The sequence below is a fragment of the Acyrthosiphon pisum genome, chromosome X (genome assembly GCF_005508785.2).
Source record: "Acyrthosiphon pisum isolate AL4f chromosome X, pea_aphid_22Mar2018_4r6ur, whole genome shotgun sequence".
NCBI classification, from domain to species: domain Eukaryota; kingdom Metazoa; phylum Arthropoda; class Insecta; order Hemiptera; family Aphididae; genus Acyrthosiphon; species Acyrthosiphon pisum.
Window position 1 is genome coordinate 127,609,975 of NC_042493.1, and position 19,049 is coordinate 127,629,023.

General features: G+C 30.4%; 2 protein-coding genes across 2 annotated transcripts; one reads left to right on the forward strand and one right to left on the reverse strand.

Moving 5' to 3' along the window:
- Positions 1 to 227: 227 nt before the first annotated feature.
- LOC100570748 (PHD finger protein 7-like) lies at positions 228 to 6,945 on the forward strand. Its single transcript, XM_003242470.4, has 5 exons — positions 228 to 615; positions 3,058 to 3,173; positions 4,571 to 4,742; positions 6,000 to 6,176; positions 6,797 to 6,945. Exons 1-4 carry the CDS (start codon positions 500 to 502, stop codon positions 6,136 to 6,138), a joined length of 543 nt encoding a protein of 180 aa, XP_003242518.2. The 5' UTR covers positions 228 to 499; the 3' UTR covers positions 6,139 to 6,176; positions 6,797 to 6,945.
- Positions 6,946 to 12,452: 5,507 nt separating this feature from the next.
- On the reverse strand, positions 12,453 to 13,728 carry LOC100569900. The gene is made up of 2 exons (XM_029485793.1): positions 13,118 to 13,728; positions 12,453 to 12,911 (listed from the first exon to the last, which is right to left on the reverse strand). The coding sequence occupies exon 1, from the start codon at positions 13,704 to 13,706 to the stop codon at positions 13,149 to 13,151; it is 558 nt and encodes a 185-aa protein (XP_029341653.1). The 5' UTR covers positions 13,707 to 13,728; the 3' UTR covers positions 12,453 to 12,911; positions 13,118 to 13,148.
- Between the last annotated feature and the right edge of the window lie 5,321 nt (positions 13,729 to 19,049).

The window sequence follows — 19,049 nt, forward strand, 5'->3', positions numbered from 1 at the left end:
CGCTAATAGTCTAGCCGCAACGCGAGAAGGTGATTGTTTGAGAAAACATTGACAAGACCTTTCCGTTTCGTATCCTGTATAATATCTCAATTCGTGGTTGGAGGTCGCGTCGTGGAGGTAAACGCCGTCTACTAGACGGCGATCGGTACGAGTAGTACACAATATAAAATAGTGGTGCGCGCAGCTGACGGTAGCCGACGCGCTGATATCGCGTTCACATTATCACACGACCGTTGACAATGAAAAATTATTATCTGCGCTTACGATTCTCCGACCTGTTGTACCTACTAATTTTTAAGTGCCTCTCAACTGATTAATAATATATTGTCGAGCGAAGGCTGAAGCGTCCGTCCGTAATCCGAAATACGTTTTTCTGCTTCCCGTGGCGCTCGTACAGCTCCTGTCTTCGGTCGTTCTTCGCTACATTCGACGCTTTGACGGTACAGCTTTCCGTCCGTTCTTTCGTACGATTCTTTTTCGTCGTCGCCATTTGACGGACATGGGTCGCTGTTCGAGACGTGTCAATGCATACAACTCTACTTTGGTAAAAAAATCGTGCAATGCAACGAGATGTCTATGCACCTTTAAACAAAAGCGCAACTATCAAAGAGAAAAGTAAATACCTAGTTCCTACCCATTTCATAAATTTACTGTTTTTAATAGTACTAATGTGGCCATGCGGGGCTTGAAATTAAAATGAAAAATTTAATTTTGATTTCAAATTCACTTTACCATAGGTATTTGTTTTTTTTTTATTTGAATTAAAAATAGTAAGTAGGTAGGTAGGTAAGTACCTATATTGATTTTATAATTTTAAAATGTTTATATTGTTGTAGGTAACGATTTAATTGTAAGTAGGTAGGTACCTATTAGATATGATTTTTAATTAGAATTTATGAGTGCGTTACGTTTGCATGCCTTCTCGCTGTCTTAGAAACGCATAGCATAGACAATTGTACGCTTAGCAGATCACGATTGGCTCGGTTAATTTAAAAATCAGAGTGAATTGACCTTTTAAAACATTTAGAAGTAAGAATATTATCTAGTGAACCTCATAGGGTTTCTTTTTATATTTTAATTTTAAAGCAAGTTATGAATATTTTAAAATGATAAATTGCTTGTGCATTTAAAATAATCATAGGTAACTTGCTTCAAAATTAAAATCTAAAAAAAAACCTAAGAGGTTTACTAGATAATAATCTTTCCTTTAGGTATGTACCTTCATAGGTATATACAACAACTAGATAAGTAATCAGTGGCGTATTTATTAATCTCTCCAAAAAAAAAAAAATTCTTACATATTTGCAGACCCCGATTTATGTTAGCACATGGTTTTTTCCCGTTAACAAAATATTTATAAGAAATAGAGTTTAAAATTAGCCAACGGTTGAACGATAAAAAACCCGCCGCCACGCATAACTAAACTTTTCCTTGTATTGTATGTATTACCACTTTATTAAATACCCGTATTAGATAAACATCAATAATTCTCGAAACAGTAAAAACATTCTTATCGCAAGGAATTGATGACTCACATCATTCTCCAATAAACTATTACTATAGGACAGTATAGGTCGCTATTATTAATCTATTTGAATTTTTGCTTTATAAACAAGGCAATTGTTGTAAAATCATTTACTTCATGTTTGTATTTCGTTAATTGTTACTGAACGACGGCATCGGCTACGAGAGCGAACTGCATTAAATTTCTTCAATAAAATATATTAGATCTATTACCTTGTAAGTACCAATTAAATATATAATAAATTAGTAAATAATAATAATAGCTCATTGATCTGATGTGAGACGTAAGGAATTTATTATTTTTAATAATAACATAAAACATTAATGTAATTTTTGGAGTCAACTGGCCGACAATTAGTATTCATTTAGACCCATGTTTACCTATATAATATGTATTTTCAGTCCAGAGATTAGCACAGTGATATGGACGACTGTTGTCATAATGTCATTTTCTATAATTTAAACATTTCATTATTTTTATGTGTTAACCCGAAGATTGGCTATGATGTACATTTATAAAAAAGATTTTCTTTTACCAAAAGATATTTTAGATGAACTTTGTAATAAAAAAAGACGCTTAGATTTTGTACTTTGAAATTATAAAATATAATAAAACAACTATTTTTTATTCTCATAATCTATTAAAAACTATTTCTTTATATCAGTACCTATCTATATTATGTTAGAATTATTGGACCACCCCAAAAAAAAATTGACAATATGCCACTGTAAGTAATTTTTATGATTTTACTTTTTTTGTTTAATTTAAGGCACATTTATCATTTAAAACTTCTATTAAGTCATGTTTAAGTCAAAATCCCAGTCAAAATATTTAGTTATTACCTGTTATTTTTTTTCAAATAATATTAATAGTAAAAATTTTAATTAAATACTTACCACTCATTAGAGACCATAGACAATTAGAAATGTTTTGTTTTTTCTATTAACAAAAAAAGAATTGGATGTTACCTAAATGTTAACAAAATACCTATCTTGTCTATTGATTATATGGTATTATACAGTAACAAGCACGGGTAAAGTTACTAGGCATTATAGTATATATTATAACCGTAGTAACAAGTAATAATTACGAATCTTGGAAAAAAAATAGATAGTTGTCTTGATAACAAAAATTTCACTTCTGCTACTTTTGCAACTGATATAGGAACAAGATTTTACTAATTTAATAAAACTAAATTACAAATTACATACATAAATCCATATATTGAAAATAATAAAACGTTTGAAAAACAAATGAAAAAAGTATTGTATTTTTTTTAAGTAAATGTTTTATAAGTCATGTGCAAATTGCGTAAGCTGTAATTGACAGATTGTCAGTTTTTATAACAACTCAAAGTCAAAATTTAGCGTATGATAACATGTTATGTACAATATTACATGTTTTCTTTAAATTAGATTATACTAAATCATGTCATGAAAATCAAAATAATTATATACCTATATTATGTTATTAATATTATACTATAATTCAAGTGCCATTACCTACCTAATATATTTTTATTTTTCAAACAGTGGATTATGGAAAATAGTAATGTGCTACAGATGTGGTTTATATGGAACACATAGAGTATGCAGTTTTCTTGAATCTTACAGACGTTGGTGCTGTAAAACATGCAATGGCGGTGCAGGTATTGTTATTGCATTATTTTTTTATATTTTATGTCTAATAACAGTATTTCTCAACTTTTTTATTATAACGCCACACTAATTGACTTTTTTTGGGTATGCGGCTTTCTACCAAAAAATTACCTTTGCCATACTATAAAAATATTAATAATAATTTTTCTTATTGACAATTTTATCATTATATTTTAATAATATATTGTAATTGCATTAATATTGAATAGTTAATGAATATGTAATTCTGTTGAATATATAGTTTATTTTTAAATTCAAATTAATTGTTTAGTTTTATATCGTAATTAGTTTACGGCAGTAACCCATAAAAAAATATTTTTCCACTCAACATAGAGTCATGTCTCATAGGTTTAGAACACTGCGTTATGATACTTCTTCAAAACATCAATAACCAACTGATTGATTACTCATGTATAAAAAATTCACAACAAAACGTTTACCAATAACCAAATTTAATAAAGATTTAAAATTATAGTTCCTAAGTGATTTTATCTTATTAGGTAAGTTTTGTAAGCAGACTTATTTATGTTATTTTATCTTTTAAATAGTGATGTGTTAGAGTTTCGCTCACATTTAATTATTTTTGGAAGGGTGAAATTGGGAAAAGTGGGCTGACTAATCTATAAGTAGACATTACAATGAATCCAAATCGGTTTTAAAAACTATTATCGCATTACTAGGTCGATCAGTATGATGGAAGAAATATTGATATGTTTTGGCTAAAATAACAGGCCGCTGTCGGACCGCCGATCCCCGGTGAGCAAATACTGGCAACTGTTGATATTTGATGGTAATAAGACGGAAAGTTTATATATAGATTAGATATTTTCCACGTATTTATTTCCATAAGTAACTTGTATGAGCATACAAAAATATCGATATAAAAAAATTAATTTGAAGCCAATGGTTCACAAAATAAGAGTTATGTGAGCGAAATTCTCGTAGCGTCACCAACGACGGTTTAATTCTTACAATATTTTTGGAATCAACCTGTTTGGTAGCATATGTAGAATGACTGCAGTTACTATATGTATATATACATGTATAAATGTCATATTTAATGTTAATCACACTATTCCTTATTGACCTAATATTGTATCATATGCATACTACTATAATATCATATTTTTATCATTAATTAATTATTTATTATGTTGTGGTTAGGTAAAGGGTTTTTTCCTTTACCATAGTTTTTAGCACTAGTTTATTAAGTATATTAAAATTAATTAATATTTATTTGACTGTTGAGTAGACATAAAATAAGATTAATTTGTAAAGCTTTAAAATTAGACAATCAACTTTGTTATTTTACATAGTTTGATTTAAATATTTATTTTAAAGTATTTAAAATAAATTTTAGATAATTGAATTTGTTTTGGTATATTAGGTGTGGAAGAAGAAAGATTGTTGTCTCAAAACAGACGCTTGGCCGTACATCACATGAGTGCACTTACAGCAACTATACCTGACGCTTCTAAAGGGATCTTAGAAAGGCGTACTTGCACTATTCAAAACTGTCTATGTCCTTATAAAAGAACCCGAAAACATCAAGAGGAGATGTTAGTATTTGTTATAATAATTTTTATTTTATGCCCCAAAGTCAAATAATACAGTTAATTATGTATATCAGAGTTTGCGATAAGGGGAAGTTGTAGATACCTGTGCAATTAGTATGTTCTTAAATTGTGTGAAATATTTGTGAAATGACATATTAATGTAACTTGAAATTCAATACATTTTCAACTAACTAACCATACATGGTATGTCTATGTATATCCTGAAAATCTAACCATATGATATGTAAATTGCATAAATCAAAAATCATTATTCTAATTTTAATTTCATATTGTTTTCTATTACATTATTATCAAATTGGATATTATAGTGTTATTGTAGAGTGTTTAATTAATGGACGTAAGTATCTTATTAGTTCACCATTGCGCTCAACTATGACTGTTAAGACAGAAAATCTGTACTTATAAGTAAATTATAATATACAACACTTATATTATGGTTGGGGTGCTTACAATACACCAATAGTTATATAAAAAGAAAAATACTCTTGTTAAAAGAACTTAAGTTAAACAATATGATTAGGTATATCAATCTTCAAAGCATCAGACAAAAATAAAATTATTGATGGTGCAGAAGTCTGAGAAAAAATATTTTAATATTGAATATTGTAATACTGTTAAATAATATAATATTCAATTATGTAGTATATTTTAACTTTTGTATGCTGGTCATGCGAGTTTCGTCCCCATACCCTAAAATATGATGTGGTTTTAAAAATTTGTATTTTTGCGGTGCAGAAAATATTAATACCATTATTCATTCTCAGCGGCCCTTAGATCAATTTTTTCAACTTATTTTAAATATATTCAATATACAGACTTAAATTCATAAATAATTTATTACCACTTCTTTATTATGTGCTATCCATATTTTTTTTTGATTAGGTGGTTTAAAGCTTTATTTTTATTAAAATAATAATATATATAATTTGGGATCAGTTAAAAAGTTAACAAAGTTCGAGTGCCTCATTATTTTATTTTAATTTAGTTAAAGGTCGCTTCATATGCATAAGCTTTTATTAACATAATTATCTGTTTTTATAACAACTCTAAGTCAAAATTGAACCTATGTTTACATGTTTTTTACAATATTAAATTTACCCATTGAATGTAATAATACTTTAATAGCACTTAAGACTGTCATAAGAAACTGTCATAATGATATAATATGTATATGATGATGTTATTATTATTATGCTATAATTCCAGTGGCATTAATATATTTTTTTGTTTTCCAAACAGTGGATCATGGGAAATACTAATTTGTGGCATATGTGGTATTTACGGTACACATAGAATATGCAGTTTCGTTAAATGCTTTCAAACCTGGTACTGTACAGCATGTAAAGCTATACGCAGCCGTAATCATCAAACTATCTAATTTTATATTCACATGATAGCAAGGATAACAGTGTAGAGGTAATACATGTTAAATATTTTCATCCAATTTCAGGTGTGTGTTATTGATATTTTTTTTATTTACGTATTGAGGTCTTACTATTTCCCCTTAAAACAATAATTTATTTTAAAAGTTTAAGTAACCTTATAGATAAAATAATAATAGTTAACAATGTGTAGTCTATAGCATGAACTACACAGAACTAGAGACTTCAAACAAATTTGCAGCCACAAAGTTGTGTGAGGTTTGTACATATCGCGAGCTTGAAATCAAAGAGTTTTAAAACAAAAAATTTCAAATAAAGCTTAATACAATCTATTATACATAGACCATTGACCCACTTTTAACATATTGTACAGCAGAGCGACACCAGTGTACCCTCTTATTTTTTGTGTACATTTTTTAAGGATGTTTAGGTCATGACTAGTTTTGGTCCTTACTCATAATATATAAATGTACAATTATTTCTGTGGCGTTTACTTATGTTTATGCTCAAAAACCATTAATACATTGTTCCCACTCCTCAAATTCGTAACTCAAAATAGCTAGCTATAATTTAATGATTGAAGGTTCTAATAAAATTCTAAAAATATTATTTTTAAATTATTGAAAATATATCTTTACTTTGTTAATTTTGCAGGTATTGATTTCACTTCAAACAACTACAATGGTCAGAATAACACATGAAACATATACATTAAGTAATAACACATTATGCTATCAAGTGAAGATTATGCTATACATTATGCTTACTATGGGGAAAATTATACAAAATGAGACTGATTTCAATGACTGTTTTCCCCGCATTAACTTTTATTTTATTTTAATACATGCCGCAGCCCAAAGTACAGAATATAAATTTAACTTTTTAAAGGTACAATACAAAATGTGTAGTAGATATAACAATTAAAATAGACAAAGCAATAAGACAAAAGAATTAGAAATTATAACTTAAAAACTAAAAGACGGATCCTCATTGGCAATACGCATCATCCTATTTAGTGGTTTGTTTCGTGAATAATTTGTCATACACAGTGGAATAGTGAAGGGATAGGACGAGTAGACCTGGATACAGGGGATTTTAAAGTTGACCTTGGATAGGAGTTAGGACAGTCGATCAACTCATTGATGAGTTTGACTAGGAAGACCTGTTGATGGTAATACGTTTATCGGCCAAAGACTGTATCCTAACCTATCTAAAACTGCATTATAAACATGAGGTTTTTGTTCTATTTTTAATAGATATGCTGCAAAACTCAAAAACTTCCGTTGGACCTTTCAAGTTGATTCATATTGCTTGCGGTGTGAGAGTTCCATATAATTCCAGAAAATTCCAGAATAGATCTGATGAGCGCACAATATAAGGCTTTTAGTGGAATTATCAACTTAAATTCGTTAAAAACCAGCTTTAGAAATCCAAGAGCTTTTAAAGCTTTACAGCATGTCGCATCTATGTTGTTATGAAAATTTAAGTTACTATCATAGAAAACTCCAAGATCTTTCACCGTATTCCCTTCAATAGAAAGATAAGTCCCAGGAAGTAAGTATTTCAATTCTAAGTGAGTGCGACCTCTATAAAAAGATTTTGCGTAACATTTAGAGACATTATGGTCCAAACCAATATTTATAGCCCAGGCATATAATGCGCACAAGTCACTTTGAAGTAATTGACAGTCATGTAATGAGCGAATTTCTAAAAATAGCTTTAAGTTGTCTGCAAATAGTAAGAATTTACCGTGGTGAATAACTTTTTTTACGTCTCTAATAAACAATGTAATGGGTAATTCAAAAGAGTAATGGGGAAAGATGGCCACCTTGACTGGAACCCCAGACGGCGTGTTTAATACCTGTGATTTGATACCAAATATTTTCACGAATTGTTTGCGATCGGATAAATAAGAGCTGAACCATGATATCAAAGGCTCCCCGAAACCACTGCTGGCAAGGACTTTCATAAGAACAGAATGGTTAACCCTATCAAAGACTTTACTGAAGTCGGTGTAAATGACGTCTACTTGGTTCTTTTTTGCAAAGGCATCAAACACATAATCAGTAAACACAAGATTGCATGTGTTAACTGACTGATTAGGGTGAAACCCATGTTGCTCATCCACTTTGATTTGATTTACCACAGGTTGGATACAATTGAAGACTAAAGATTCAAACAGTTTTAACATTTTTCTGCTACATATGTTATAAAAGCTGCTTTCTAATTTAAAATTACTTTCTGAAATTATATATAATATTTATACACAATTTTATATGTTGTAGATAATTACTAATTTATTTATTTATTTAAATAAAAAATTATATTTGTGTACAAAATCTCAATCTTAATTTCATCAACCATTCTAACCACTCCAGCATTATTAATTAATAGTTATTATTATATTTTTCTAATGATAAAAAATTATAAGTATTACAATTATCTATTTCTATTTATTTGTGGCGTTAATAAAGATTTAAAAGTTTCAAATGAACTACTTTCAGTATTTATAGTTCCATAAAATTAAAACTTGTATTATAATAATTAATAAATTAATAAAATTATAAATTATATTATGTGTTTATACATTTTGGGCTGCTAAGAGCTTTTGATATTTTATGTGGTCGTTTAATGAAACATTTTGTACCACCCAAGGAACCCCCCATATCCGCCACTGCACCAAACTATGTGTATAAAAAAAAATGGCTCTAAAAGTTGTGATATAATTTTACTAAATAATTTACTTTAAATTATTATACATTTATGTATAAATAATAAATTGAAGTTATTCTGGCGATTTTAAAACACTGGATTCCTATCTGCACAAATTTTTCAAATCAGTTGATACCTCATATGACCTATATTATAATATAAAAACAATATACATACATTATAATATACCGAATAACATTTACAAAATATATTCAGTGTAATATTATTTAATATTATACATTTTACAAAATTATTTCTACGTAATTCATTCTTTAATGTTGAAAAATGTATAAACATAATTATGTAAAAAAATATATGAAAATAATATTAATATATTATTTTTATATTATCTAATGTATCAAACATAAATTATACCTAATAGATATTGAGGATACAGTTTTAAAATAAATGAAGAACTTATTTTTTCTATGTAGGACCGTTTAAATACTGCTGATTCTTAAGTGCCTAACCTAAAGGCCATTTAAGATCCATTTCTAGTATACCTGGAAGTTTAAAATTTTTGTTTAAGAAATAGATGTCTCATCTTTATTTTTCAAGGGGTTTAAAATAGGAAATTGACAATATATTCCGAACATAACATGTGTTCCGGGCAAATACAGTAAATCATACATATAACACATAAATAATGCATTTAAGTAAAAGTGTAACACCCTCTTAATATAGAAATTATTTTCTGTATATAAACCAATTTTTCCACAATGTGACATTTTTAAGGGATTTGGGGATCATAGTAATGATGGACATTACTATATAATACAAATAAAGAATGGGTACTTTAGGGTTTTATTGATACAATTGATTTAAAAACTTGTGACATTATAGCTGAGCATTAAAACAAACTTATTTTATGATACTAATATTTAATATTCAGAATATCAAACTTATATTGAATGAATATGACGGACTAAATTAAAATATTAATTAACAACAAGTAAATTACATAAAATAATGTACTGGATAGACTAAACTTGAATAAATATTTACTTGAAATATAAAAATATATTTAAAAAAAGGTCACCCCTGCAATACCAGCATTGTCGAAAGGTAAGTATAATATTGTTTACTTATTATTATATTATAAATTGTGATTATTATTTTTAACTAACATTGTAGAAAGTGAAACAACTCGTGAAATACATCATATCATCCATTTATATTAATGAAAATTTAATAACATATTGTAGTATGTATAGTATTTTACAGTATGGGCTTCATGAATGTTTTTGCTTATACAAAGGTACCTATTACGAGCAAATAATTTAATTCAAATACAGCATTAGTATGGTATTCTTCCTACATGATTCCTAAAATGAGGTTTGAGGTGTAATTTCTGAGAAAACAATTTACCACAAATAACACGCTATAATGCAGGTATTGATATAGTTTTTTGTAGGCGTTATTACTGAGTTTAGCTGTAGGTAGATGACAGCAATCAGGAATCAAGGTTAAATTTGCAATCTGTATGCTTGCTTACAATGTTAAATTTAATGACATTTGTTGGAGAAGCACCTAATGGCACATAATTGTTTTCACTCTTAACAAAACGTACATAATATACGGCATCGTCGATTATATCCACTGAGGACTAATCCACTTTATTTGTATCTGCTGTGCTCCAAAATTTCTTTAGTACCTGTAGGTTTAAAATCTTTAATGTAACTGTTATACAACAATTTATGTTTAAATAATAAATAGTGTAAATCAATGGAGTGGCCAACTTGAAATGTTACAGAGGCAATTCTAATTTTTCAACCATCCCCCCTCACAAAAAAAAAAAAAAACCTCCCCGATAAAGGCCTTAAGAGTCTTCTTTTTAAAATTATTACTCATTGGCGATCTACCACACGATAAAAAATATTCAAATACATCAAAATATGACCTTATACAAAAAGTAGCAATAAGAGATGTAATTAAAAGAAAAAAGGTAGGGAAGTGGGTGTTCTGCTGTACAGTAGGTTACAACTTACAAGTGGATCACTGTCATGGATGGTGTTAAATTTGAATTCAGTGATATAATATCACTGTATAAAAACAAACGATTCTGAGCGAAGACGCCCAGTCAGCCTATGATATTACTAAGTATAATATTCAGTGACATTATAAATAAAGTAATTTATATATAAACTATTTACGTGGAACCTTGTTTTAAATTTTCAATCCTTAGATATAAAAATTTAACATTTTATGAACTTTTAACTACAAAATAATTATTAAATTTTAAATCTGATAAATTTCATTAAATTCGAACTTTAAATGATTTTTAAAAAAAAATTGTGCATATTATTATGTATTTTAATATTTTTCGACTACTACTGTAACAATATACTAGGAGACCCTTGTGAACTTAGCAGCGCAATGATAACAGACAACTTTTAGAACTTACTCTTAAAAATATTTACCCAAAATTGATTTTTTACTAAATTGATTTTGGTTTTTGGTCTAACTTTAAGACAACTGACCGAATATACACAACATTTTGACTGAATGTTTATATTAGCATTTTATATCACCATAACATTTTGAAAATATTTTATCTTTTTAGCTATTAACGGCCAATTTCAAATTGCAATTTTTTTTAATTTGTTTTTTTATAAATATCAATAAAATGTTACTTGTTGGGTAAAAAAGCTTGAAAATTTAATCAAAGGCTCGTAATATATTGTTTCAGATACAGATGAAAAATATTAAAAATCCATAAACACAATTTTTTTTATAAGCATTTAAAGTTCAAACAAGTAAAAATCACGAAAATTAGCAAATTATTTTGAGTTAGAGATTCATAAAATTTTTTTTTTTTAAATCTAATATTTGAAAATGAAATACAAGATTCCTCATAAGTTTGTCTACCTTTATAAAACAGAAAATTTCTACAAGCAAATCAAATTAAATTTATATGAGCGTTTCAAGTTCATGTTTTTATAAGATTTATCTATTTCTCGGTTGTAGGACACTTTGTACGGTCACCCAGAAAAAATTAAAACCGCGGACAGTTTGTACTATTTGAGGTAGATATAAGTGTGTATAATATAATATTATTATACACATTATACACTTTATTAGTGTGTACAGTATAATATTATATATACATTTTTACTTTTGACCCCCAAAGTATCAACTAGATTCACTTTCGTATCAGAAAAAATACTGTTGAAGAAAATCTAAGCACTTTTACTGTCCTAAATTATAAAGAAATAAATAAAAATAAAAACACACATCATTGTAAAATACTAAAATCATTGCATTCATCGCTCTGCTCAAAAACTAAAATAGTAATTATGACAGCAAGGTGACTAATTCTAGATATTATTCAATTTTTCATAAAATTTTATGAATAGTTTTTATCTATTAAAATTATTTTTGTTAAAGTTGGACGAATTTAAATTTGGATTCAGAAATTGAAATCATTTAAAAACTAATAATTAATATTCATTTATCTAGACTATTTATTTTGTTTAATGCACGATAATACAATACGTAAATGACGTAAGATTATTTGTACGCAGCACAATATAACAATACGCAAACAACAAACTCCGAATTCATCTGAAAACCATTTTTTAAATTATCTATAGACAAGAAAAAAAAGATGATTTATTGTTTACGAGTAAAAATAAAGACCTGTGTTTTTGACGGTTTAACGTTTGGTTTACTGCGGATTCCGCAGGTGTCAATTTTGTAGAGCCTGGTCGAGCCGATGATGGACCTTGGATGTGAATCAAACGTTATCCTGGAGGATTTGGTGGAATAATCCGTTCCAAGGCATGAGACTGCAGAACAAGTATTCCGCTCTCACAATGTTTTCGATGCAGCTCGGCGGTACCATGATGTGCGAAATTACGGTGAAAGCTAGGCACATTTTTGAATTTTTTTTTTCTCATAATAGTGTAACAAACTAATTTTTTATTTTTTCGCTGCCGTTGTTCGTTTCCTTTCCATGTGAATGGTTGAGAATTTTTTTTATTAGGTATTGGCCACTGTTCACGTATCTCTCATTATTTTTGTAACATTATTTCTATGCTGTAGTACAACTCCTGGTCTGGAAAAAATTAATTTAAAAAACACGTTAGATAATAGATAATTCGAAAAACATACAGTGTGGACTACGTATTCGAATTTAAGATGCTGTTTACTTATTAGTTAAACCATTATTCGTGTTTATACTTAATAATATTTATAATTTACCAGCGTAATAAAAATACGCTTATTTTAACAGTGTTACTATTGTATTAATTGATTAATTACAGAACGTTGAATGCATTTCGAAGAATATTTTTTAGACGGTTGGGCAGTAGCGGTGAATCAAGTCGGCGTCGGCCCGTTGTACGTAGTAGCAGGGACAGCTGACCTTGCCGTCCCGACACACCACGCTGTCGCTCACACGACGGACGTCACCGTCACCGCGTCCCGACCATTCCACCGCCTTGTCAAAGATTTTGAGGCTGGTGTCAGCCATGAACGGTCTGTAAAGCAATGCGTAGCTCTTGGTGCACACCATAGCGTCGTACACGAACGGGTGACAGGTGGCCGGTGAGCTGACTGTGAAGTCACTGTATTCGACAGCCGTGTCAGTTGCACGGTACACGGACCCTCGGATCGCCACCATGTCACCTTCCAGCACTGTGCCGCCGAACTGCCAAAGCAGCACCAGCTCCACAGCGAACTTGGCGAGCGCGGGACGCTTGTCCAGGCCCATGCACTGGAACGGAGAAAACTCCAGCATATCTTCCAGGTTGACGTGCATCACGTTCAACCGGTGGATGCCGTACTTGGCCGTCAGGTCGACAAGGCTCGACAACAGCGACACCTGCATCCGTAGTATTATTGTTATCATAGCAGATATGATGTTGATGACCTAAAAGAGTACCGAAATCACGGTCTTAACTCTTAGAAGATAAGGTCTGACAATTTCCCACCCTCCCACCTATTACAATCAGGGACTGGAACCTTTATGATTTTATCGGTTTGGGTTTAGGATTAAGTTCTCAAAAATCCAAAATGTTGTTTCCGGTTTTCAAAAGTGTTATGTATCGGAATCGAAAATAAATAAATTGATTTTAATTTTTCTGGGGTACCTATCTTAAGTATCGTAAATACATTCAAAACTATTATTTTAATAATGTGGAAAATAACGCGTTAGTGCGTTACTTCATAGAAATTACTTATAAAAAGTAATTTTGTTACAATTGCGTTACTTTAAGTAAAATATAATGCTGCGTTACTTACAAAGTTATTGTGTTACAGTAATTTGTAATTTGAGTTACGTTACGACACAACACTGAAAATATATGCTATTATATTCAATAATTTACTGAGTGTTTATGGGAGATTCACTATACGTATATGCCATTTAATTCAAAACATTTTAAGATTTAAAAATACATTACTGCCATATTATAAGTATATTGATTATGAGTAGCAAAACCTAAATTATAATGTATTTAAAACATTACTAGGTATCCATTATACCTGCCTATTTTACTAGCTAACAATATTTAAATTTTTAACTAATAGACGAATATTATAACTGCAGCCCTGCAGACCTATTACTATATTAGTTAGGGAAAAATTATAAGACAACTTAATTTGAAACACTTATAAACGTACAAATTGTTATTTTTTTTAGAAATTCTACATTGGTTATTGTGAATTGCGATTTTCAATTCGATAATAATTGAACGCAATTAGGTACCGGGATTGTTATAGATTACATGGAAATAAGAATTTGAATTTTTGGAATTTGTTTTATGACAATTCTGTTGTACCTACACATAATAATATTCTTATTTCTTAGTATTGATAAACTTTTATAGATCTATGATTTTATAATTATATGTTATTACTAATAAGTACTAAGTAGTAATAACTAACTTTATAATTATATTATACCTACTACTATAGATAAAATATCTATTGGATTTTGGAACCAAAAAAACCAAAATAACCTCTACTTCAAAATGTAAGTTTCGATTTCGGTTCTTAAAAAAATGTATTTAAGGGTTCTGGTCCTATTTTGGTCCAAAGATTTTCAAAAGCTTTTTGTCCAAAACCAGTCAATCAGTACAGTTCCAGTCCATGATTACAATATTTTGTCTGATTAACCCAAAAACGCTTACAAAGTTACAACAAAAGTGCTGCCGGTTAGACGTATCATATGTACCTACCATAATAAAAATATTATTTAATAAGCTAATTTAGTCAAAATAAATGTTTGCACTAAAATTTAAATATAGTCATGTAAATAAACGTAATATCCTTAATTTGATATGCTTATAATGTGTGGTAATCTAGCAATCGCCTTGATTGCGTTAACTACCGGTTGCATGTAGCAAGACCTTTGAGTTGTATATTTGTCTTAGAGTGGTTGAACAAAATGAAGACTCGTTAAAGTAAAATATTCTAAGTCCAAAATAAATTATTGTACCAAGTGGCGTGAAGATGCTTGCGAGTAGAATGTGTGTAGACGTCTGAATACAGGCCGTTTCAAGTCTGTTTTTATAAGGCTCCATTGCTCTCCTACCTTCCCCCTGTCTATTGGTTTATTTGTGGTCCACACAGGACGTCAAATCAGTATCTATTTAATTCTCACGGTTAGTCGTTCCAAGAATTATAGTCATTATCGTACATTATAATATGTGTCATACACCATCCGTTAGCATTTAGATACCATGCCCTATGTATATATATATATATATATATATATGTATTTATATACGGGATACGTAATATTCGAATAGTCAAGTCCCTTTAGATTATAACGTACGATTATATTTCTACTGTAGACTTTTTTTGTTATATTTTCAGGAATGCGTATTGCGGTCGGACAAAGCGTCTAAGTATGATTGCCGAGTGGTCGGTCACCTGATAGTTGATCGCCAACCCCGTTATAATACGTGAACCTGTTTGTTTATAGTTAGTCCATGACTACTTCCTTAATCTATTCTGGTGAGAGGGTCCATTATAATTGTGACGCGCTCCCAAGTTTTCTTCACCCTCTCGTCGTATTCCTGCAGCGTACTTTAATAAATTGTATGATCCTAACTTAATGTCTTATGCTGCCTAACATATTTAAAGATGAAACGGACCATAATAATATAGTGTTGTATATTATTTGGACGTTACAAATATATCCCTAAAATATAGATAAATGTAGGTCACACCTACTGTGTAATAAAAAAAATATATTTTAAGTTCTAATTTATATTAAGATGTAATCATGCCATGTTTCATCTGATAAAAATTTGGTTTTTGAGATACCAAATCTGATTTATTATCCTTATATTATTATACATTAGGTATTCATTACATTATTCATATTATAACATATACTTTATTTAGAACTGTCATGCAATGTTTGACAAACACCTTAATATTTTTATGTGTTGCACATTTCTTAAAATTGTTTGTTGAATTTCAGTTTAATCTGGAGGATCTAAATCACACGTATATTGATATATACTTATTTTTTTTAAATACACTTAGTTTTTAATTGTATTAAAATATTCTAAAGCATTTAATGCTGCTCGTATACCGTATAGTATATACCTTCGATGAGTATAATTTATTCAGAGATTTTTCTGATGATGATATGGTTGTTTTACAAAACAAATAAAAATTTTTCTTAAACAATTAATAACAACTAATTATTGGTCATTAATATGCTTATATTGAGAAATCACTCACCGGCTCCATCACGCCACACTTGTTATTGGTTCGATCGAATTCCATTCCACTGACGACGAACACATTTACGCGGCCGACATGGCCAACAGCACCTAGGGCCGACTCTAGCGAACAGGCAACTGTCCACGGCACGTGCGTAGTATTGACAAACACGTAATGCACGTCCTGGGCGCCGCCGAGGTCCAGGGACAGCAGCTTGGACACGCGGCGTGTCTCGTCCACGTAGCCCATCTGTTCTAGCGAGTACAGGTCCCTTGACACCACGGAACAGAACTCTCTGGCGGTGACGTTGACGATCTGCTCTGTTGACACCGAAGCGCGAAATACCGAACCGTCCATGTCGTCGTAGTACGAGAATTTACCAGTATTCGGTGACACCGGCGCTGAAGTGGACTTGCACCGCACGTGCAGGTAATACGCGAACGTTGCCATGATGAACACGAACACCGCCGTAATGAAGGATTGCATGAACATAACTGCGAGCTTTTTAGTTAACTTCATCAACCGTTGACCGTTGTCATCGATGTCCGTGCTACTGTCCATTTTCGGCTTCGCACGTAATAACGCGTGCTGTAGTGATACACAGGCAATGGACAAAATATTGTTACGGATATATAACGCAAAGCGTGAATCATAATGTATAAAACAAACAAAAACACGTTGTCAGGTTATGAATGTCACGTGTTTATAAACCAAGTATGTCGTATAGATAACTATAAGAAATTTCATAAATTATTTAATGAAATGATAAACTGCGACATAGGTAACAAGTATGGGACAGTAAGGACATAGAGAATAAGCACTGCAGTGTAGGTACATACCACCGACGCTCATTCATCAAAAATATGACGCGTTGTCTGCCGAGAAAGACACACACACCAAAAAACATAAATTGGTTTATTTTTCAAGATAAATGTCGGTGTTGTGTTTATGGATACAAGAAATAAAATACAAATAATATACGCTGTTTGGGTGCCAGAGTGATTGGCCTCGGGTCAGAGAGGTTAAATAACTACGATAAAGCACACGTGGGAAAGCCTCTTAGTCGTAGAGTACGTAATCGGTAGACCTATGGAAAATAAGGTTTTTTGGCTAGATGACGGAGCCGTGAGCTTTTTAGTGACACAGACGGACATTATATTATTATTATAATTTTCACAAACTATTGTTTTAATTTTAAGATAATATCATACTTATATTTATATCGAATATTCGATAAATGGTATTTTGTACGTAATGCTATCTGTAACTGATGAATAATTTACATTATAGGTAGGTTAAAATTCAAAAATATAATATACATATTGTACAAGATGATTTTTTAAGCATGCTCGCTCCATTTTTATGTATAAATTATAAACTTATAGATTATTATATATTTTACATTTTGTGCAATGAAGCATTAATAATTCCTAAAAGAAATATAATATGTATGTTCCTTTTAATATTGTTTTGTTATATTTATTTTTGTAAATTTATACAATATGTTAGTCTAAAAAAAACAAATATTTGGTTTATAAATAATTGCGCTGAAATTCAAATAACCTCAAGCTAGCAGAATTCTATAAAAAATATAAAAATAATTTCACAAAAATATTGAGGCTTGCTAAGATTAAATTGTGTGAAGAGAATTAATTTCGATGTGTGTCATACTACTCTAAATTAACCTGGAGATTGGTTGATGAGGTAACAGGAACAAAATCTCTAAATAAAGATAAAATCGACTCAATACAAGTTGTTAAGTGCAGCCCTTTCAGAATCCAAACGATGATGCAGTTTGAAATAATAATACTAATTTCAGAGTAATCAAATGTGTTTTTAATAATTAGAACAGTTAAATTATGTAGATATAGTAGTAATGTAGAATATAATATGATTCCGTGGTAGTAGCGGTGTAGCGGTGTATAATGGCTGGTGGCGTGAAGTGACTTCGGTCTTGCTGGTCCAGGTACATCTGATCAGGCTGTGCTCCTGTCTCCCTTATATATGCTCTCAGCTCCTTTGACCTGGTTAGCATACGGAACTAGCAGGTGCCTTGTGTGTGGTCGTAAAAGTTGTCGTTGTGTCGTACTAAAGAAACTGCCGCCTCGTGTTCATAGATTGTCATAAGATTGCTAATGCTTTTACAAGGAGAACCGCATAGTATGGTTCGAAGAAGTAAAAGCGGTTTATACCAAGGCTGGGCAAGTTAATGATTTTTTTTAACTCAGTTAAGTTAAGTTAATATGCACCAATAACAAAAAGTTAAAAGTTAAAACCTGAGAATGAATGACATTTTCTCCAAGTTGCAGATAACTATATTTGACATGTGGCAAAAGAAAAAAAAAGGAAAAATCCTCAATCCAAAACTATGAATTAAACAATTTATCCATCTTTATTTCCCTAAATATACTATACATTTTTTAATGGCGACTTGGCTCGAGACCGGCGTCCACGGACCGCGCAACGCGCTGTCTCGCGGACCGGTTGTCACACAATGTAATAAAAGTGGCGG